This window comes from Chrysochloris asiatica, unplaced genomic scaffold (genome assembly GCF_000296735.1).
Source record: "Chrysochloris asiatica unplaced genomic scaffold, ChrAsi1.0 scaffold00040, whole genome shotgun sequence".
Taxonomy (NCBI): domain Eukaryota; kingdom Metazoa; phylum Chordata; class Mammalia; order Afrosoricida; family Chrysochloridae; genus Chrysochloris; species Chrysochloris asiatica.
Window position 1 is genome coordinate 12979722 of NW_006408558.1, and position 22817 is coordinate 13002538.

The 22817-nt window shown below is 54.8% G+C and overlaps 1 protein-coding gene across 1 annotated transcript in view; it reads left to right on the forward strand.

The window, feature by feature from the left end:
• The window catches only part of KCNQ1 (potassium voltage-gated channel, KQT-like subfamily, member 1), a 326915-nt gene that overhangs the window by 67945 nt on the left and 236153 nt on the right, over positions 1 to 22817 (forward strand). Inside the window, exons 4-11 of the mRNA XM_006861032.1 lie at positions 10200 to 10326; positions 10693 to 10771; positions 11532 to 11628; positions 12022 to 12162; positions 17618 to 17728; positions 19546 to 19641; positions 20530 to 20652; positions 21041 to 21188. Coding sequence (XP_006861094.1) covers positions 10200 to 10326; positions 10693 to 10771; positions 11532 to 11628; positions 12022 to 12162; positions 17618 to 17728; positions 19546 to 19641; positions 20530 to 20652; positions 21041 to 21188 — 922 coding nt within the window. The remainder of the gene's footprint in view (positions 1 to 10199; positions 10327 to 10692; positions 10772 to 11531; positions 11629 to 12021; positions 12163 to 17617; positions 17729 to 19545; positions 19642 to 20529; positions 20653 to 21040; positions 21189 to 22817) is intronic.

Genomic DNA, 22817 nt, shown 5'->3' on the forward strand with positions numbered 1-22817 from the left:
TATGACCTTGAATATATCCCACCTGAATTTAGAGATCATCTGAAGAACAGATTTGATACATTAAACACTAAAGACCGAAGACCAGAAGAGTTGTGGAATGACATCAAGAACATCATAGAGGAAGAAAGCAAAAAGTCATTGAGAAGACAAGAAAGTGAATCTCTAGCATACACTTATGAAATATATACTTATATAAGGAGCTCTGGTGGTATGTGGGTTATACATTGGGCTGTTAACTGCAGAGTCAGCAGTACAAACCCACCAACCGCTCCACTGGAGAGAGATGAGGTGGTCTGTTTCCATAAAGGTTCCGAGTCTCAGAACCCGAAGAAGCAGCTCACTTCCAGCCTACAGGGTCACTCTGCGTTGGAATGAACCTGATAGCAGCGGGTTTGGGTTTTTGATTTTATATATGAGTTTGTTCGGGTCAGCCGTCAACACTCATGGAAGCAGCAGTCAAGAAATCAAACAACATATTGCATTCGGCAAATCTGCTGCACAAGACCTTTTTAAAGTGTTGAAGAGCAAAGATGTCAGCTTGAGGACTAAGGTGCGCCTGACCCAAACCTTGGTATTTTCAGTAACCTCATATGCATGCGAAAGCTGCACAGTGAATAAGGAAGACTGTAGAAGAATGGATGCTTTTGTGCAACAACATATGATACAGATTGTGGATATATGATGTATAAATGTTTGTGTGTAGTTCTGTTGTGTCAGCTCGGACTTGTAGTGGTTACATAGCAGGGTGAAGCCAGGCTGGCCTTATGCCACCTCCATAGTTATTGGTTGTTTGAGTTCATTGTTGGGACGTTGTGTGGGTCCATGCCTTGGAGGGATTCCCTCCACACTGCCTACTATGGTGTTCTTTTTCAGTGATTGGTCCTTCCTGACCACGTGTCTCAACTAAAGTTCCACTCAAAGAAGTAGACAAGTCACATATAAATATATACAAATACCATATCTGTTGTACACACCAACACTCCCAGGTGCCAACCCCTTGCTGGGTGCTAAGTGAGCAAAAGGTCTCTTGGAATCTGTGGGCCTCTGCAATTTGAGTCATCTTGGCTCCATCTGAATGTGCCTTCCTCACCCAAGACCATGGCCACCCCAACCTTGAGAACACCCCAATAGAGAGGGAGCAGAGGTGTATCTAAGGTGTGGCCGGTGTGGCACGTGCAGTTTCTCTGAACCGTGACGGTTCCCATGGCCAGCTGTGAGGGATCATGAAGCAAGTTAACACTAAGACCGTCCTATGGGAGAGCCTCCGTGGGCCACGCAGACTGTGATCTTGCTCCGCTGAGCACACAGAGAGAAGCAGCTGAAAACAATGACGGGGAGCCCATCACAGACCAATTTCCTTCCGTCAGGGAAAGCAAGGAAGGGCGGCTGTCATTTTCATGTCGTACTGTCATGTGTGAAGTAAAAGATGAACGAGACTGTCTCTCTGAGCTCATGTGATGATGGTGAAGTTATCTAAGGATGGGTGCCGGATGACTGGACAGGGACGCCATTTTCCATCAATGCGTCTCTAAGAGGGAGGGCCCACACCATTTTTGTGTCTCTGTTTAGGACTGGAGACACTTCCTTCAACCACTGGGAGTGGGGTGGGGGAACAACTTTAGTCGTCTTCAGGTGGGGGTGGTTGTCAGGGCTGTGTAATGAAGGATAGACAGGAAACAGGCATCCGAGGATGGTTTAGCTCCAGAAATGGGCCAGAGAAAATGCTAGGGGTTTGGTGTGGTGGGGGCCTGTCCTGGCCTTCTCTGGACCCTGAGGAAGCCCTGCCCCCCACCATGGACCAGCTGCCTGGGTGCCTCCTGTTTTGGCTGGGGGGAAGCGGAAGTTACCAGGTCTGAGGCTGGTGGAGCAGGGGTTTTCAGAGGGCATTAGGATCCCCAAAGTGCTCCCCACAGCTGTGGGCCATCCCCCGAGCCCCTACCAGGGTCACTGAGCAGGATGACTTCCTGGACTGGATGCCTCCATCCTTGGGTGACATCCTTGACATCTAAGTATATCAAGCGCCTAAGCACCGTGAGGGGCACTGTGCGGTCTCCAGTGGACACAGGCCTGGGAGGAGCAGGGAGCCTCAGAGCCCCCCAAGACTGCTCAAGTGTGTAAACGGTGTGTCTGTGTGCCCCCACACTGGTGAAACAGAAATGCTACTGAGGGGGTTTTAACCAAGGGCAATTTCTTTTCCCAGAGTCTGGAAGCTACAAGTCTGAATGCAGGGCATGGGCTCGGGAAGAAGGGAGGGGGCGGGTCCTTGTCTCCTTCACCTCCGGAGCCCAGAGTCCTTGTCTCCTTGGGGCATGTCTTGGAGTCCCTGCTCCTCCTTATGATGCAGAAGTGCTTGGATTTAGGACCCACCCTCCTGTGCTGACCTGGCCTCGTGAATGCAACAGAGACAGCCTGGCCTGACTCGGGATCGTGTCCACAGGTCTAGGGGTCAGGCGGGACTCCTGTTCCTACCTGGCGACACAGTTCTACCCATGGCACATAGACAGGAGTAGTGGACAGTCACTAGCCACCTCTGTACTTTAGCCTGGGTTGGTGCCACCTGTCGGGTGGTAGGCATCTGGGCATGTGGGGCAGAGTTGTGGCTAGTCCCAAGGGCCTGGCCCAGACGACAGCTGTCAGGATGGGAGCACTATCTCCATGGCAACCAGGAAGCCTCAGGCTGCTCCTGTCCATCGGGGATGGCTGTCTGGACAGCTGGCCGATACGGCTGGTTCTCAGGGGATGCATGATGGCCCCCTAGAGTCTCCCCAAGACTTGCAGCTGCTTTTAGGGGTGGGCACACAGGGCAGCTGGCCATTCTGCACTCTGTACATGGAGGGGGGACAGGGAGGGGCAGAGGCCCTGGGCAGCACTTTGCTGGTCTCCCCCCATTTCTCCCTGTCACCACTTGGGGTGCTCATGGAAATTGGGGGTGTCACAGAAGTCTTCCTTAAGTGGGATGAGCCGGCTTCCCAGATATGCTGTCTTGCAGGATTCCCAAAGTACCCCTACCCTCAATGCAACGTCGTTAGAGACTGGCTGCTGACCAGAGCTGCCCGTGGATTGGGGTGGACAGTGAAGGCAGCCTCACCACATGGGCAGTGATGTCAGGTGGGGGTCGGGGGTCTTCCTGAGCCTCCACAACACAGCACCCACAGGCAGGCACCTAGGACCTGGGTCAGAGAGAGGAAATGTGTGGCTGTTGGGTACATGGTGGAGGTTTTTTGCTCTTAGCGTCTGAAGCCTTAGGGAGCCTTAGGCAGTGGACTGTGATGGGGACCGAATGGGAGGGGGCTCATCCCTGGTAACAGGTCAGGGTAGCCATGCTGCCCCATGAAGGGGAGGGCTGGCTGGGGCAGTAGCTCTTGTTCCTAGCCTCCTGCCTCTTCCCTCTTCCCCGGGCTGGGACCCAGGAGCCCCATGTGTCTCACTTGGGTGTCTTCCCTTCACACCTGTCCAGCCACAGCAAACCCCCGGCAGCTCAAGGGAGGCAGGCAGGCAGGCATGGATGCAGGACTCCAGCTGTGCCCAGCACATGTCCCCACGGCGGGCGCAGAGGAGCAGCTGGCCACAAGCAGGCCAGGAACAAAGGGCGCTTTGACAGCCTGCGCGCCTGGATCGCGCCCTGGCCAGCTGACCCTCCAGGCGCCACACTCTCTGTCTTCTCAGCCCCTGGAGGTAGAACAGCTGACCCTAAAGCCCAATGCCCGCTCCCCCGGCTGGGTTCTGTGCTGGAGACCATGGTCCCCAAGGATGAGTCTCCTGCCTTCACAGGATGGGGCAAGTTGCAGGTTTGGGCAGGAGGGTAGATCCCACCCCATCTCCTGAGTACCCCAGGTACCAGTCATTGGCTTGGTCTCCCTGGTGGCTAAGTCCAGTTCACACCTTGAGAGCACCAGCACCCAAGGTTGGTGGTCTTCAGTGGGTCAGGTGGGTCCCTAGAGTAGCCATCCCCATCCCCAAGCCCCACCTCCCCTCCCCCATGCGATCCTTCATCTCACAGCCCTCTATGCAATTAATTGTTGTCCTGAAGAAATAGGACAACCCATGGGAAGCCACGACAATGCCACTGATAGGATCTGGGGGACTTCCTTTATCATGGAGCAAAAACGCTTTCATCCTAAGTGCAATGCCGGCGCAAGGCACATCCGAGCGGGTTGACCCCTGGCTGCTTCTAAATCACGAGGGGCCGCTGACTTCCGGGGTTCAAAGCACATGGAAGCCTTGGGAATCTTCAAAGGATGGAGATTGACTTGTTTATGATAAAAGCAAAACAAGAGGTAAAACGGCAGCTCGACCTTCATCCTTCCCGGGCGGCGGTGGGGCCACAGGGAGTGAGGGGCTGCCTCCCACCCCGCACCCCCTCTCCAAGGAGACTCCAGATGAGCAACTATCCGGATATGCAACCTGTGTCTTCATGCTTTGGATTCAGGGGGTCTGCTGTTACTCCGAGACCCCCCACTATGGATGGAGCCGGCTTGTCGGCATGGTGGTTGCATCCCAAAGACATCAGTGGTGGAGTGTTTTCTTCTCCTTTCAGGTCACCCGCTCACTGCCTTTGGGTGCGTCCCAGGTGGGGGTGGGTGGACGGCGCTATTGTCAAACGACATGTTAGGAACCTTCAGGAGAAGCATTCAGCTCCGTTTGACACCCAGGTGTGGTCAGTGTCACAGTGAGACAACACTCTGGGACATTCAAATGCCGCTGTTGTTGTGAAGTGCTGTTGAGTCAGTTCTGACCCATTGTGACCCTGTATAGGGTTTCCGAGGAGCGGCTGGTGAGCTTGAACCACCGACACTGTGATTCAAACCGACTTTGCAGTCCAGTGCGTTAGCCCCTGGTGCCACACCTTTACACCACCATAAGGGTAATGCAAAGTGCTGTGGCATTGTAGGATAAGCAGTGGATTGCAAGTTCAGTTTGAACCACAAGGTCGGCAGTTCAAACCCACCAACTAGCTGCTCCTCGGAAACCCTATACAGACGAGGTCATTATGAGTTTGAACTGACTCGATGACACTTAACGCTAACAGGGGGTAGTGTGGAGTGCAGTGGCTCTGTAGGACTGCAAACCACACAATTAGCAGTTCAAACCCCCCTTCCCCCAGCCGCTCTGTGAACGAAAGATGAGGCTTTCGGCTCCCACAAAGATATACAGCCTTGGAAACCCTACATGGGGTCACTGTGAGTCGGAACCAACTCGACACTTCACAACAGTGGGACAGAGCCCTGGTGGTGCATTGGGTTAAGTGCTGTTGGGCTGCTAACTTAAAGGTCAGCGGATGGAGCCCCCCAGTCACTCTGAGGGAGAAAGATGATGACGTGGTTGGACAACCTTGGAGACCCAGTGGAGCCGTTCTCTGTTGCCGGGGTTGCTATGAGTCAGAATCAATTTGATGGTCATGGGGTTTGGTGAGGGTGGCGTAAACAGTGAAGCAGTCCAGTGCTAATCAAAGGTTGGTGGATTGCACCCACCAGCGGGCTCCTCGGAAGAAAGGCCTGGTGATCTCCTGAAAGGCAATAGCCCTCCGTCTCACATGGAGACGCCGGCAGTCAGAATCAGCGCAGAGACATTTAGTATGGTGTGTTTTTTGTTTGTTTTTAACCCAATTCTTTGCACTTTGGAGCTTTTCCCTCTGTCTCCCTCCTAAGAAAGGAGACTCACATTTGTAGGGCCTTTTGCAGTAATGCTGAGCTACCTACAGGCCTTTAAGACTGGGACCCAGGGCACTGAGGACAGATAGAAAGCCAGGCCTCAGTTTTCTCTTCTCCAGAGGATGATCTTTGTTAAATCTCTGTTCTCTATAACACATACGCCAACAGGGGCGACTTTAACAAACAGAAACATATTCCCTCACAGTTTCAGAGGCTAGAAGTCCGGATTGAGAGTTCTGGCTCTGGGGAAAGGCTTTCTCCGGGAGAAGGTCCTCGTCTCTTCAGCTTCCTGGTCCCATGGAGAGCTCCATGTGTCTTGTCATCTGTCTTTCCCTCCCTGCCGTCTCTGCTTTGCTCACTTGTTTTTAATTGCTCTTATATCTCCAAAGAGTTGACTCATAACACATCTTATACTAACCGACAACAATGACACACTATGGAGGTTTGGATTTACAATACGTGTTGTGGGAGGGACACAATTTAGCCCATAACAAAGTCTGTGATGACTCTGAATGCAGACAGGCCAGCGAGAGCCCCCTCCCCCACCCTCCACCCCCCAGTTGTCCAGGGTCTACAGAGCACTTAAGGTTTTGTTTTCACATTTGAATTGGGTCTAAATATGCATAACAGAACCCAGACTTTCTGGAACCATAGAGACTAGATGGAACCACCCCCCAAACTATTGTCTGGAGATAATCTTTGAAGCTTAAACCAAAAGTATCTTCTAAAGTCTTCTTAAAACCAAGCAGTTGTTGGTCTCAACTAGTAAGAGACATCTACCACGAGCATGGTGCTCAATTCAGTTTCTGTCTGTAAGGGATACAATTGATAATTCAGAATACGAGATAGGATACTGGGGCGGGGGGGAGATGCTCGTGGGGGAGGGACGGCTCAGGAGGGTGAGAACAGTTGCAAAACTCTAAGAGCGCTGTCCAAGTCACTGAACTGTCCATCAGAGACTGTCGAATTGGTGTGTGTTCTGCTATACCAATTATGAAAGAGAAAATCCCCGTAAGACGAAATTGACCATTTCCACTATTTAAAAGAGTAATTCCATGGTATTTGACACTTTCTGTGTTACTCAGGTATCACCCCTCGTTCCAGAGTTTTCTCATCTCTCTAAAAGGCGCCCCACCCCAAGTCTCTGAGAACTACCAGACTGCTTTCACTCATAGTTTTTGACATTGGCCATTGGAGTCTCACACCATGCGGTCGAGTGTGACTTCCTCCCCTCACAAGGATTTCATCTCCTTCCGGCTGAATTATAATCCAGTCTGTGGGCACATCATGGGCCCCACACAGGTGGTTTCCAGCTTTGGGCTCTGTGACTAGTGTTGCTACGGAACCAGCTGGCTGGCTGGCTTGTGTTGGTTCCTGACTTAAAGGCTTTCATCTCCCGCAGCCTCCCTCTCCTGATGCCCTTTTTTCTCACCCTGTGTCCTCCACATCCCTGACCCAGAGTTTAAGGCACTGGATGCCCATCAGGGGCCTCCCACCCATCCCATCCACCACCTACATGTCAGATACCCTCTTTTTCCCTGAAAGGAATCTAAACTTTAGGAGTAACTTTCCACTAAACTGGAGGGAAACGTGGTCTGAGACCAGAGAGGGGAGGGTCAAGGCAATTAGGGCCCTGGAGAGCTCTTTCATAAACAAAGTCTCCCCTTCCATGAAAATTACTAATTAGATTCCCAAAGTTGAGTTTTGATTGTCGGGTTTATTGTCCAAGGCATATGGTGGTGCTAAACATTTAAGGTGGGGGTCATCATGGGCCACTGGGAGCCTACAGAGCCATGGGTACAGACAGCAGATAAGGTCCCTGCTACCAGGAGCCAAAGTTGTTCCTGTGTGTCCATTGCCCAGTTGTTTGTTTCCTCATTCATTCATTCATTCATTCACTCACAACTCAGCAAATCCAGATTGAGCACCAACCTGGGCTGGTCCTATTCTAGGGGTGGGAGAGAGGGTGGGAGGCCAAACCACATGGCCCCTGCCCTGGGGAGGTTCAACCAGCTTCCACCCCAAGAGCTGAGGACAGAGGTAAGGAGTGGTCAGCCCCCAGTTTGGTTGCAAATGCCCCCTGCTCTCACATATACATTCAGCCACACACAACCACCCCCACCCGAAAAAATCTGACATTACAAATAGAAAATCTTTTGCAAGAGCAGTGCACATTTCCAAATTTCCTCTCCTTATCTGTGGCGCTTGCCCCAAACACGAGCTAGATGGTGTAAATATTACTTCATCTTAATTGATAACATTTGGGAACTGGCGGCAGCAATGCCTTACCACCCCCTCGTGGCGGACTCCCTGGCGGTGATCGAGTCCTCTGTGGGGCTCTTCGGGGCACAGGGCTTGGGCGCTTGTGCATGCCAGGGCTGGGCTTGGTGCTAGACCTGCAGTCGAGGTATGTGACGGCTTTGTGTGGAACAAATTACTATGTTTCAATTCAGAGTCCAGTATTCATAGCAGTTACTCTCTGTATCCCTATCTCAGCCTGGAGGGGGCCTTCCCCACCACGCTGGGCCCCCAGTTCTGCCTGCCTGGAGGAGACAGTGGGGGTGTGGTGCAGGTTGGACACCAGCTCTCGGCTATGGACGGTGGAGTTGCTGGGTGGAGCTTGTTCAGGAAGACGCAGGCTACCCCAGGACTGGTCAGATGTTGCCCCTCCCATGTGAGGCCTTTGGGGCGGTGCCTGGAGGTGGCCTGGTCCTTGTGCTTGTGTCTTGAAGCTACTTGAGGTCTTAGAGATTCTCCAATCCAGCTGTTTCATGGTCACGAGGGAAATGAGAGGAAACCGGTACAACAGTGTTGGGACACTGGACCTCCAAAAGTCTTGTTACTAATTTATTCCCTGACTGTAGGACCTTCTACCTTGCTGCTGATCTTAAGGGGCCTACAAATGGAGGTGCTAGTCTTTCAAACTTGGTTTCACTCTGTCCATCCTCTGTCTGCTTGCTGTCTGTCTTTCCTTCATCCCTTGTAACTCAGGTATTAACCTGGCACCCTTGTTTGTCCAAACTCCTTAGGTCCCACCCTTCCTCCCCGAAAGTGCTCTCCCCAGAGACAGTGTGTGGAGCGGTCTTAGCTCGAGATGAAGTTAGAGACAGAGCAGTCTAGAATACATCTTGAGGCTGAATCATAGTCCAACCATCATTAGACGACTCTTCCCTGTTCCTTCATAGGGAGCTACCCTGAGTCTTTAGTACTGGACTCCGGCCTCTGGCCATCTTGCCTTCTCTGACCCCTAGCCTACTTGTCTCCTCCAGGCTTAGCAATCCCTCTCTGTTTCTGGGGTCACCTAGTGGAGCCATCTCTCTGTCCAGCCTCATCTATTTAGGCCTTTCCCAGAAACAACCTCCATTTCTTTCAGTGACGTGTCCACCGGATATTGTGAGTGCAGGTCATCTAATGCCCAGGCAGGGGTCCACAACTGCACAAAAGGCATGCAGGGTAGGGGTGAGCTCAGAACCTGGGATATGGGACCAGGAGACTTGGCTGTGAATATCAGCTTGGCCACAGTCCAGCCACGTGGTTGTGGGTGAGCCCTGAACTTGCCCTAAATCTTGGGTTCCTTACCTCTGGACATGCTTTGCAAAGCCTGGCCTCCCTCATCCCACGTGTATGCCATCTGTGTTCTTACTTGGGGGAGGAGGGCGGAGAGCAATGGAGTTCCTGATTAAGCACTTCTGAGCTCCATGTGTGGGCTGGACCGTCTGCTGGGCACTACGGGCCTGTGTGCAGTTCTGAGACTCCTGTCATGGCACTAGTGCTGGGCTGGACAAGGTCGGGAGGGAAGGGAGGGAAACAGGCTGCCATAGGCAAGGGACCTTCCTGAGAGAGGCAGGTGTTCCCTGGTTAGAAAGGGTCATTTCAGATGGTCAGAGGGACCTGAAGATTGCTCCTGCTGCCAGGGACCTTGTCTGTCTCAGGGGTGCTCCTGGTGGGCAGGGCTCCAGGTACCCCCACCCCTTACAGACCTGGGCCCAGGCCTGCTGCACTCTGTGTGAATGGGTAATGGAGTCCCCCACTCTGAGTGGGTTAAAAGGTCCCTGCTATGAGTGGCTTATAGGGTCTCCAGTCTGAGAGGTGATGGGGTCCCGTGGTGTGAATCGATTTTCTGCAGAGTGCCTTGGTCTGTTTGAGTTACGAGGTCCCCTGATCTTATCAGGTCTCGGGGGTCCCCAGTGTGACTGTTATTGGATGTCCAGTCTCAAGGGCTATGGGACCCCATCTGAGTAGCTCATAGAGTCTCCCCACTTGCTTGGGTCACAATGTCCCCTGGTGTGAGTGGATTATAGGATCTCCAGATTGAGGGGCTGTGGGGTACCCCAGTGTGAGTGGATTATAGGATCTCCAGACTGAGGGGCCATGGGGTACCACAGTATGAACAGATCACAGGGTGTCCAGTCAGAGGGTCTATGGGGTACTCCATCTGAGCAGGCCACGGCTCCTCCAGTTTGAGTGGGTCACAGTGTCCCCAGTGTGAGTGGATTAAAGGGTCTCCATCTGAGTTGGTCAGTCTGAGCAGTCACCGTGTCCTCACAGGAGATTGTCCTGGTGGTGTTCTTCGGCACAGAATACGTGGTGCGCCTCTGGTCAGCTGGCTGCCGCAGCAAATATGTGGGTGTCTGGGGGCGTCTACGTTTCGCCCGGAAACCCATTTCCATCATTGGTGAGTTAAGTCTCTTGGGAGCAGGGTGCCCCCCCCCCAGGACCGTCACTGGGTGGTTCCTGCTGAAGCCCCAGGCTGCCCTCTTGGGTCAGGCAGGACATGGGGCAGAGGGGTGCCCAGCACAGGTGCCACTGTGCATAGGGGCCGTCTCTGCCCAGCTCTGGACGTGTCTGAGCTGTTGTGGTTCATACCGAGAACCCTTGGGGTGCAAGCAGCACCTGGGCCCAGGCCCAGGCTGGGTGTGATAGCCTCTCTACCCACCCAGGGTCTGGCCTGGCTTCCCTTCAGGATGTCTCTGTGTCCCTGGTCCTGGGCTGGATGGGTCAGTAATACTGTGACCAGCAGCCTCCCTCTCTCTTCCTGCAGACCTCATTGTGGTTGTGGCCTCCATGGTGGTCCTCTGTGTGGGCTCCAAAGGACAGGTGTTTGCCACCTCAGCCATCAGGTAGGCCCAGGCTGCCTGAAGCCCCCACTCCCCTCTCCTGGTCTGGGCACTGCTGTCCCTTAGATAGCTCCAGTGCCTGAGCAGGGAGTAACTAGGGACAGGGGACACCCAGGATCAGGAGGCAGCCTTATATGAGCAGGGAGCTGGGGCCATAAGGCTACCCCTCCCATGGCCAGGCCTTGGAAGACCCTCCTGCCTCCATGAGCTCCCTGGTGGTCAGTGTGGTTCCAAGGCCAGTACAGGCCTAGATAGTCTGAGGGCCAGCACTGTCTGACATCCTATTAATCAGCTCCCTGACCCCCGGTTCCGTAACATGGGCAGGGCGTCCTGTGTGGCCCATGCAGCTGGTCTCTGACTCGGGCTACCCTCTCAGAGGTGCCCTCATTCTATGCCCCCTTTCCTCATCACACGGAGCTCATAGGCAGGTGTCTGAGGCGCTGTGCCCTCTAGCCCCTCGCTCCCTAACGGAGAAGTGCAGTCACTCTTGTCATCTGCAGATGGGGTGTGACCCTGGGGCCCTCCATGACCTTCTGTGGCCTCCCAGAGCTGGGGTGGTATGGGCTTAGCAGGGTGGCCAGACCCTCTGATGGGGGAATAGAGGATGCAAGGGGAGGGGGCAGGGAAGAAGCTTTGACCACTTCCCTGGGCTTGGGGAGCAGAATTCAGAGGCACCAGGGCTGGGTGCTAGCCTGGGTGACGCAGGGGGAAGGACATGGGTGGGGGGCCTCCTCACACGTCCCCTCTCCCACCCCCTCCACAGGGGCATCCGCTTCCTGCAGATACTAAGGATGTTGCATGTTGACCGCCAGGGCGGCACCTGGAGGCTGTTGGGTTCAGTGGTCTTCATCCACCGGCAGGTGTGGCTGGTGGGGTGGGCAGGGCAGACCCAGGATTGGGGCGGGGCAAAACCAGGATTGGGGCGGGGCAGACCCAGGGTGTGGCCGGCAGGGGAGCACGGGGCAAGGGAGGACTCCTTGGGAAGAGGGGGTCACCCACCTCTGCCCCATCAGGGTCCCAGGAACGGATCCACTCTCAGGCCTCTCTTGAGTGGGAGAGATGTCCGGTTGTTAGTGGGGAGTCTGTGATCCATCCGTACCACGTGGACACACCCTGGTCCCCTGGCACTGGGGGTCTGGTGGGCACGCCTATGGGGTGTCCGACCACTCCGTGACTATTTGGATTTACTGCACGGTCGTCTCAGGAGTGCCCACCACCTTGAGGAGCTGACCAGCACCTCCGTCTGCCCGCAGGAACTGATCACCACGCTATACATCGGCTTCCTGGGCCTGATCTTTTCCTCCTACTTCGTGTACTTGGCTGAAAAGGATGCGGTGAATGAGTCGGGCCGCGTGGAGTTCGGCAGCTACGCGGACGCGCTTTGGTGGGGCGTGGTGAGTGGGGTCCCCGGTGGGCCACGTGGTCCAGGTGCCATGGGATGGCTTTTGCATCATCGATGCCACCTATACAGAGAGCATGCATACAAGCGATTCCACTTGGAACCGCCACCAGGGCAGACACAAGACTGGCAAGGCCGTGTCAAAGGTTGGAGCTCTGTGGGCATGTCGGGATATTCTTTAATATTTGTATCATGGAGCTTGAAAAAAATTATTACAATTTTCTGCTCCCCAGCTGCCCAAAACCTTCCAGTGGCACCATGAGCAGCCCCCTCCAGCTATTCTCTGCACCTCCCTGACATGCCCCCAGAACCGCGTCCCTGACCTGAGGTGGGGGCTGGATGTGCGTCTTGGTGAGAAATGTCTCAGACTCACCCAGTTCTGCCCCTCCTCCCAGGGGCATTGGCTGGGACCCCAGGGGGCACCCTACAGGGCCCTGTGGGTGTGGACTTTGCTGGTGGTCAGAACAGACTGCCCATGGGGCTATAGCAGTGTGGGCTGGGAGGAGGCCCTCTGTGGAAGAGGGGGGCCAAGGCCCTTGTGTGGGCAGGCGGACGGGCAAGCAGCAGAGGGGAGGCTACTCTGATCTGGTCCGGATCCTACCAAAGACCCCTCTTGGATCTCCTGGGTCTTTGGAGGAGATGGGGAGCAAGTCAGGGGCTGTAGGCAGGGAACTATTTGGTGACTGAGCATAAGACTACCCAAGCTACAATGTGTGTGTGTGTGGGGGGGGGGTGCTGCTCTGATCCTGGGCTCTCCAGGTCCTACTGGGCCCCTGACAGCCACCACATCAGCACATTTTCTGGAAGCTTCCAGTGTGCCAGTGAACTCAGGGAAGGCAGAAATGTTGATAGCACCCAGCTGCCCCCCTACTGCTCTCTTCCATGCCAGCCTATGTCTGAGGCCCCAGAGTGGCAGAGCTTGCCCGTTGTGGCTATGGGGATGAACTCTGGGGACAGTCCTGTGAGGAACAGTTCACCCAGAGCCAGGAGAGGCCCCTGGGCAGAAGGGAGGGGGTGCTGTAGTGGGCTTGGCAGCCAGGGTCCAGTGGCTGGCTGACTGGCCGGCCCAGTGCAGCAGGAAGCAGTGACCACTGCCCCCAGGCTTCACTGATAAGGAGCGCTGGTCCTCAGCACTGCCTGGCCCTGTTTCCCAGCCGCAGGGAGCCTCGAAGAGTGGAGGCTGCCCCTGCCCCGATGGTACCACGCTCCTACTCCCCACACCTGTGCAAACATCCGCCGACAGCCGGGAACACGGTCCCTTTGTGCAGCCTTGGCACCAGAAGCTGTGTGTTGTCAGCTGCAGCCATGCCCGGCTCCACACGCCTGCCACCATTGTCCCTGCTGGGCATGTACCCCAGTCGCCCTGCCCACCTCCCCACCTCACCTTCAGTATCACTAGGGTTTGTTCACCCAGCACAGTAATTCAAGGTGTCCCCCTGGCCCCCACAAACACCGCCCCCATACCAGACCATACAGAGTCTTTTTTATACTAATGTTACTCGTAAACCCATGACTATTTCAGAGACAGTAGTGGCCTAAACAGCCAGTTCAACCAACAGTCCACCTTTCAATCACAATTGTCCCTGCTTCCACGCAATGGGAAGCCTCGTTGTAAGTGGGTTATCATGACATCTGTGACCGGAGCGCATTGAAAGGTTCAGAAAATGAGCTGGCAGAATGTTTCGACTTGTAGGTAAACCGATATAGCTCATCTGAGCTTTCAAAAAGTGTTTTTTTTTGTTGTTATTATAACTAACTACAGGCATACATTTCTTGCTGAAACACAGCACCAACATTTTATAGATGGTCCTTCAGGTATCACCCCCCCCCCGACATTGTGACCCCCCCAGACTCCTCCAGTGACATCACTGTGTCCCACCCAGCCACCCTGCAGTTGTCCAGGGACATGGCTGAGGCTCAAGTTCAGGCTGTGTTTCTGCCACTTCCAGGACAAACACAGCTCAGTATCTAAAGACAGGACAGCTGGGGTGGGGCATCTTCAGACCAATGGAACAATTTGTACCCATGTCCCTAGCAGCTGTATGATCAGTTTCTATGTCCGAGCCTGTCTGTGATCCCCTTGGGGGAAGCGGTGGGTCTATGTGATGGGCAGGGCTCTGAGGGACGCCCCACAGCAGGGTCATTCTGACCCCCACCCTGGTCTCTGTGCCCCTGCGGCCTTAAGGCACAGGACTGGGGACCAGCCGGGAGCAGAGCCCTCTTCTCTAGGGTGGGTGGGGTGTATTTTCCCTGGGGGTTGGGGGGCAGCCCACACTGAAGCTGTGTCTGCCATATATATATATATATATAGCCTTGTGTGTTTCCCTGGGGGTTGGGGGGCAGCCCACACTGAAGCTGTGTCTGCCTCTGTGTGATAGTGGTCTTGCCACCCCACCCCACCCCCATTGGGTAGGTGACCTCTCAGGTGGCCCAGATTCTGCATGGGTGCCCAGCATTTGCCTGCAAAGCAGTGACTGTCCCGTGGTCAGTCACTGCCCCGTCCCCCCAGATGAGAGGTTCCTTCAGACTGTGAGTTCTAGCCTCTGCCTCTTACTGGGGGGCTTTGGGCACAGCCTCCACGGTCAGGCTCTGAAGGCTGAGGGTCCACACACTAAGTCAGTGGGCATTGGGTAGGAGGCCTGAGCCACATGTGAAATCTTAAGGTTGGTCCCTGAGCACAGTGCTGGGAGTCTGGCCGCCAGAGGGGGTGTGTGAGAGAGAATTGTGTGTGCATGAGTGTGTTGTGTGAGCATGTGAGGGGATGTGTGTAAATGTGTGTACGTCTGCGAGAGTTGTGTGGGAATGAGAAAGTGTGTGTGTGGCGTTGTGTGTGCGTATGTATGTACGTGTGCCCGAGAGTGTCGGAGTGTGCGTAAGTGTGTGAGAAGGTGAGAGTGTGTGTGGGTGTGAGACGGAGTGTGTGTATCTGAATGTAGGTTTCAGACTCTTGGCCGTTGGGACAAAAGGCGTTTGTTGGTGTGAGGATGTGAGCGGGGAAACTACTTCACAAATGCCGGCTGCTCTGTGCACGCCGGGATGGCTGAGATGAGGCCTCTGTTCCGTTCTCACCTCCCACCTAAGTGCAGTGCTTGAGGGGACAGGGCCGGAAGCCCCTCTCTCTATTAAACCCCTCCTAGCTGAAGGCAAGTAGATCTGATAGCGTAGTGGTTACGAATTGGGCTGCGAACTGCAAGGTCAGCAATTCGAAACTACCAGCTGTTCGGCGGGAGAAAGATGAGGCTTTCTGCTCCCGTAAAGATTTACAGCCTCGGAAACCTTGTACAGGGTCGCTGTGGGTCAGAACCGACTCCATGGCACATAACAACAACAGCAACAACAGCCGAAGGAGGCTCTGGAAGGTTCTGTCCTCCCGGCCGTACTGCCTTCTGATCGATGGGGGCTACGTTGTCCAGATATCCACACTCAGCCCCACCTCTGCTCAGTGGTTGGGAAAACCTAGACCCCTGGGCCAGGCCCCCACCCCTCCTGGGAGTGTTATATCACCAAAGATGAAGGACCACTGGGGATGAGCTGAGAGCCCCCAGAGGAGGGCATTTAAAGCAGGGTTTTGTAGGATGAGCAGGAGCCTCAGCGACATTTCCCTGAGCTGCTACTACCCATGTGATGCTGCAGATGGTGCCTCTCGGGCCCGTTCCTCTAGTTGACTCCTCCATGTTCCAGCCTGCTCCCCTTTCCACCCATAGCAGATCCCCTCCTTCCTGGGGGAGACCCAGGTGAGCAGCAGAGATGGCAAGGAGGAGAACACAACCTTGAGCTTTTGAAGGGACACTCAGGGCAGGGAAATGCTGGCATGTAAGCGCTCGGAGGGCAGGGCAGTGAGTAACTGCCCCTCACTTAACCTTTGTGGTCAGCACCCACCCTAGCGTGGATTCAGGTGTGAGGCTAATTGGGGGCCCCACTCAGGCCAGTCTAGGCTGCTTCCTATGAAGTGGACAGATGAACAGTGGACGAGCCGGCCCTTCTCCAGCCCGCCTGCACTCAGAGCCTCTTGGGGCTGTGAGGCCACAGCCTGGGACTTGCTCCCCCTTTGAAGAAGCCCCGCCCCATGCACACTTACCCCCCTAAGGCAGACAGCTGTGGACCAGGCCTCACATGTGGGGTGCAGGCCCCTACAGGGAGGACAGCCCCCAGATAAGAAGCCCTTATCTGAGACTACCGTAGTGGGGCCTGATCACCTTGTGGGCATGTGTGGGCAGGCATGTCCGTGAGAACTGGCTGGGATGTAGGCACTGCCCTGACGGAGCAGCTAAGACATGTGTGGTGCTCCCGTCCGCATGAGGCATGTACCCACACACCCATAGCCTGGGTGACCCTTTCATGGGCCTGGTGGTCACTGGCTCTGAGGCAGCTGGGTGGACGTGAGGAGGCATGCGGGTGTTTGAAGTGCAGTGATGTTGTGGGACCCACTCCGTGCCATCAGGTGGAGGGGGGCTGTTTGGGTTTGAAGTTGAGTTCTAGTCAGTGCCGGCACTGTGCAGTATGCCCACGTGCTCTGCAGTGTGACTCAATTTCCCTGCGCCACGCCTCTGGTCCAGGCCTTTCCAGCACCCTGTGTGCCTGCCCTGGCTGCGCGTCCCTCTGTTTTCCCACAATCCACCTGGGAACCATTGGAGGTCTCCTGAGCAGCCTCAGCAGGCGTATCTATTCAGTGCCCCCACCACACACACACACACACTCATGCTGGAGTCTGGGGGCAGAGACACCAGCGGATGGTTCTGACTTGACCCTCACCAGGGATCTCAGAACACTGACACTGGGGGTACCTGGGCTCCACTGGCATTTGACCATGGTGGTCTGGGCCAAGCAGTCTGGACCTAGCATGGGACTGTGAGTGAGTGAGCCCCCAGAACACCCAGCAGGCAGCTCAGGCTGCGGTTGGCAGAGCTGGGTGGGCTCCACCCCTACGGTGTCACCTCACTCTCCCAGTGCCCCGGGGAGCAAGCCTAAGATGAGAGTGGGAGGCATCCTGGGGGGTGGCCCCTCACCCCATTGTCCCAAAGCAGGCCCTGGACGGATGGCCGGCTCCCCCGCCGAGAAGCAGGGGCTGGGCTGCATCGTGTTCTCTGGGAATAAAGAAGAGTGGAACATCTGGAGCCCCGGGTGTTGTCAGGAAGTGGCATGTCATCCCCAGCCCTCCCTTTGTCGGCGTCCTCACTGGGAGCGATGCTGGTGGCCTGGGTGCTCTCCCCACGGTCGAGGCCACCATGATGCCACACCACCTCCATCATCACAGGTCCCATCCCCCCCCCCCGCCCCCATGGACTCAGTGGACTCTGTACAGAATAGAGAGGGTCTGAGACCCAGACAAGCTTCCTCCTGCCCACGGACCTCTGCCAAAGGCCATCTTAGCCCACAGACCTGACCCCGACCTCCCTGGGTCTGGGTGGGCTTTCGGGCCTCGGTTGCTAACCACCACTCCTCTCCCACAGGTCACGGTCACCACCATTGGCTACGGGGACAAGGTGCCCCAGACGTGGATTGGCAAGACCATTGCCTCCTGCTTCTCCGTCTTTGCCATCTCCTTCTTTGCACTCCCTGCGGTAGGTGCAGGGGGCCTCGAGGCTGTGTCCACCCACTTTCTGGCCTGCCTGGGCCCTGGGGGTGCGGGGACCATCCAGGGCCCCTCCCTGTGCGCAGACCCACCTGCAGAGATGCCTTCTCCCTGATAGGCCACCTCTCTTACAACCTGCTGCTCACTGGGGACCTTGGGAGACACACATGTCATGCTCATATATATATATAGCCTTGTGTGGTGTGCATGCATGGCTTATGTAAGTGTACTGACACCTGTGTAATGCATGCCCTGTGCACACAGCACACACGTCATGTATATGCATATAGAATGCATTCTGTGTGTGTATAGCATGTGGTGTGTATAGCAATGTATTATACGCACATGCCTGTGTATGCAGATATGTATGCTGTGTGCATACAGCACATGTGTGTGCACATGTGTCACATATATGCATATAGCATTGTGTTGTGAATACACATTGCATGTGTATAGCTTTGTGCATGCACATTTACGTTGTGTACGCACATTTATAATGTATGGTGTGTGTACACAGCACATGCATGTGAATAGTGTGTCGTGCATGTTGACATCATGTTGCATGTATGTATGGTGTGTGGTGTGTGGTACATGTATGTGTACATTAATGTGAACAGTGCGTCATGTTATGAATCTAGCATATGGTGTATGTATACGTACTGTGTGGTGTGTGTTACATGCACATAAACATGCATGTGTGTACATACAGACTTGTCTATAATGCATGTCATGTGCTTACAGTACCCTATACAGTGTACCATGTATATGCATATAGCATGTGTGTTGTTTGTACACATAGTGGGTGGTGTGTTATGTATACAGTGTGTATGTGTACATGTGTGCCCATGCACATTTGCATATAGTGTGTATTATGTACACAGTGTGTATAGGTATATCGTGTATATGTGTCTTTGCATGCATTACACAGAGACATGCTTATAATGCATGCGCATGTGTGCAGTATGCCATTATATACATATAGTGCTGTGTTGTGTATACACATAGTGTGTGACGTGTATACATAATGTGTGGTTTGTGTATGTATGGCATGTATGCATGTGCACACACCATATGTAGCATGTGTGTGTGTGCATGCCTGCACCCACGTGCACATGTATATTGCCCCCCCACACACATGTTGCATCTGTCCAGTGTAGAATATGTGTTCTGCATCAATATATGTGCAAAACGGACATGTGTGTGATATGTGCCACATGTATGGGACATGTGTGTGCATGTGCTGTCATGTACACACATGGAACTTTGTGTTGTGTGTTTGCCTGCTGTGTGGTGCATAGTGCATATAGTGGCACACAGCATATGTATATGTTCATGTGTGTCCTGTGCATATAGTGTTGTGTGTGCAATACAGATCTCTGTGTGTATAATGCATGTACATGTGTGTACCATGTGCTGTGTGCTACATATGCATGTCAATGTGCACATGTTGTAAAATAAGAGCACAGCACGTGATGTGTGCATGGCTTGACTCCCTCTGTGGATGGGTCCTGTCTGCTGAGCCAGCACCTCCTGTCCCATCCACCAGCCTTGGATGAGGATGCTCTCCTAAGCAGGTGGTGTGCTACTGCCTAGGCACCTGTGTACGGTCACCTAGCTATCCCTGGGAGTGGGTCAAAAGGCCAGGTCCCTCCTGGGAACAGGTTCTCACTGGGTATGTCTTGTGGCTGGCTTGTACCCAAGCTGTGGGACCTCCCATGTGGGTATCCTGGACCCCGCTCTATCTCCCAGCCCCCAAATCCTATGGGTAAGTGACCTGAGTGGACCAAGCTTTGTTGGTCCCCACAGGGCATCCTCGGCTCTGGGTTTGCCCTGAAAGTCCAGCAGAAGCAGCGGCAGAAACACTTCAACCGGCAGATCCCAGCAGCTGCCTCACTCATTCAGGTGGGCCACCCCTCGGAATGTTCCCCCCACATGATGGGTCCTCCCCATGGACTGTCCTCCCGTGTGATGGGTCCTCCCCGTGGACTGTCCCCCTACATGATGGGTCCTCCCCGTGGACTGTCCTCCCATGTGATGGGTCCTCCCCATTGACTGTCCTCCCATGTGATGGGTCCTCCCTGTGGACTGTCCCCCCACATGATGGGTCCTCCCCGTGGACTGTCCTCCCATGTGACGGGTCCTCCTCTTGTACTGTCCTCCTGTGTGACGGGTCCTCCCATGACTGTCCTCCCATGTGATGGGTCCTCCCCTGGACTGTCCCCCCATGTGATGGGTCCTCCCCATGGACTGCCCTCCTGTGTGACGGGTCCTCCCCATGACTGCCCCCCAGTGTGACGGGTCCTCCCTGTGACTGCCCCTCTGTATATGAGCCCTTGTGCCCACTGGGTCAGAAGCAGGCCAGCATCAGCAGGTGGGTGGGCAGCTCTATGCTGGTTCCTGGACTCTGGGATGTAGAAGGACCAGGTGGGTGTCAGACATACCAACCAGTCTGAATCTCTGCTTGTGGGGAAGTGCATAAAAGGGGTCCCATTTAGGGTACAGCTTGTGGCCCTCCCCTTCCCACCTGGCTCCATGTGGGGAGAGTGGGGATGGGCAGTGGTGAGGGGCCCAGAGCACAGGCAGCAGACTGAGCATGTGAGTGAGGAGGGGCCGAGGAGGAGCCATGGGACCTTGAGGTTCCTGCCACTCCCCAACATGAGCTGCAGATGCTCTGTCCCCCTGGGGGGCGGCGGCTGGCATGTGGTGTCCATGCTGTCCTGCCAGGAGGGGGCACAGATAGGGCTCCCCCCTACACCTGGATATTGATGCCCCCCCTTTGTCCAATTCCAGACAGCATGGAGGTGCTATGCAGCCGAGAACCGCGACTCCTCTACCTGGAAGATCTACGTGCGGAAGCCCACCCGTAGCCACATGCTGCTCTCCCCCAGCCCCAAGCCCAAGAAATCCGTCATGGTGTGTGCCCACCTCAGGCAGCAGGGTGGGCTTGACCCCGGCCACATGTCTGCTGTTGTCTGGGTGGTGGCTTCCTGCGTGGGGATTGGGGTAATGCAATGCTCCAAGGTCCAGAGCTAGGACACGACAGTTTGGCTGGAGCGCAGCAAAGTATGGGGGCCCCACACCCTCCTCAGAGGAGACTTGGGTTCCCCGTGGCCCAAAGAACCACTTTTCCCTGTGCTGGACACTTGCCCTTCCCATGCTCTGGTCCCCACCTTGCCCTCTCCTTCCACCTGTGGCCCCGCACACACACATACACACCCCACCGGCACTTTATACTCCAGGGTTGGGAAAGATAGAGTGCCAGGCCAGGATGCCAAGAGGCCCGCCTGTCATCTGCTTCCAGGTCAAGAAGAAGAAGTTCAAAGTGGACCGGGACAATGGGGTGAGCCCCAGCGGGGAGAAGACCCTCACCATCCCGCACATCACCTGTGACCCAGCCACTGAAGAGCGCAAAACTGACCACGTGTCCCTGGACAGCTACGACCCTCCTGGTGAGCAACCCCCCGCATGGGATAAGAGGCACCAGTCTGGATTCTCCTCCCACCTGGGCCACCATCCTTGATGGGTGGAAGGAGACCATGTGCTGGGCTCCAACCCCCGAGAGTGTAAAGGGCCCCTGCTGCTCACTGTGTTTCTGGGGGCTGGCCGGTGGTCCCCAGTGACAACGCTCTTTAGTTCTCTGGAAGTCCCCTCTATGCACCGTCCAGGCTTCCTCTCCTGTTGGCCTGCAAGCGCTAGCTGAAATCACTTCCTGCTACCAGGACTAGGGTGCCCTCCTGGTCTTTCCAGGGAAAAGTGCAGCAAACCCTGTCTCCAACCGAGGTCCCACCTTGGCTTGGCACCAGCCCTTCTCACACCCCTCCATCCATGGCCAGGCCTGCTTCCACTGAGGGGTGAAGAAAGGCAGCAGTCTGTGTTTGGGTTCAAAGACTGCTTTCTGGGGAGTTGACTCTGAATCGTGGTGACTTTGCGTGTGTCAGAGTGGAACAGAGCTCTTCGGGGTTTGTGACAGCTAACTTTTCAGAAGTAATACCCAGGTCTTTTTTTCTGGGGGTGTTCACTATTGGGGCTCCCTGCTAAGACAGTGCTGGAGGTCGTCGTGTGCAGAACCCCTAACTGCCGACACAGCCCATCTGGATTAGAGGGGCTGCAGTTACTGCCGCGGGCAGTCAGTAGAGTGGCGTCTTGAAGGATGGAGCAGCTTGGGCTTAGGCTGAAGCTGAGGCATTTTCTTTGAGAATGTGAGCCAGGGTTGCCCTCTGCTTTGTTCAGAGGGTCGGTGAAAAAGAGGAAGACCCTTAGCGATTTGCCAGTGTCCAGAAAGATGGCACCCTCTCTTTGCGAAGGCAGTAGAAGCAGAGACCCTGGATGTGGACCCCCACCCCAGGGCCCCACCAGCTGTTCCAGCCACAGGTCTAAATGATCCTGGTCAATTGTTCACCTGCATTCCCAACCCCGGGCCTCTGGGGGTAACAAGGGTGGGCAAGTGAGCTAGAGAACTCCAACATCCCACCGCTGATTGCAGAGTAGAACTGTTAACTTAGGCTTCCCAAGACTCAAGTTTTACGGAAACAGGCAGCTCCCACTTTCTGTCAGGGATCAGCTGGTGGGTTTGAACTATTGGCCTTTTGGTTAGCAGCCCAACGCTTAACTCACGGTACTACCAGGGATCTTTAGAGTAAAAAGTTGTTAAGTGCCGTCATGTTGGTTCCAACTCTTTGTGACCCTGGATAGGGTTTCCAAGGAGCGGCTGGTGAGTTTGAACTGCCGACCTTGCAGCTAGCCGCCCAGTGCTGATCCTACAGCCTGAGAAGAGAGATTCAGAATTTTCATTTAGTTTTCCACATGAAGCATTTAAGACAAATAACAAAGTATAGAGAATGACATGTCCCCTGGACTCTGAACACAGGTCAAATGTATGGAAAGGCCCCTAACCTGTTTGTCCCACTCATTGCGTGTGCTCTTGTGCTGCATGTGATGACAGAGCCTAACTGTTCCCTACACGGTTGTGACCCTGACCCACATGGAATAGTAGCCGGGCATCTTGGTCTGCACACTGACTCCTATGGCCCCGTGAGGCTAATCGCCTTCTTCCAGATTCCAGGTGATGCATTCAGATC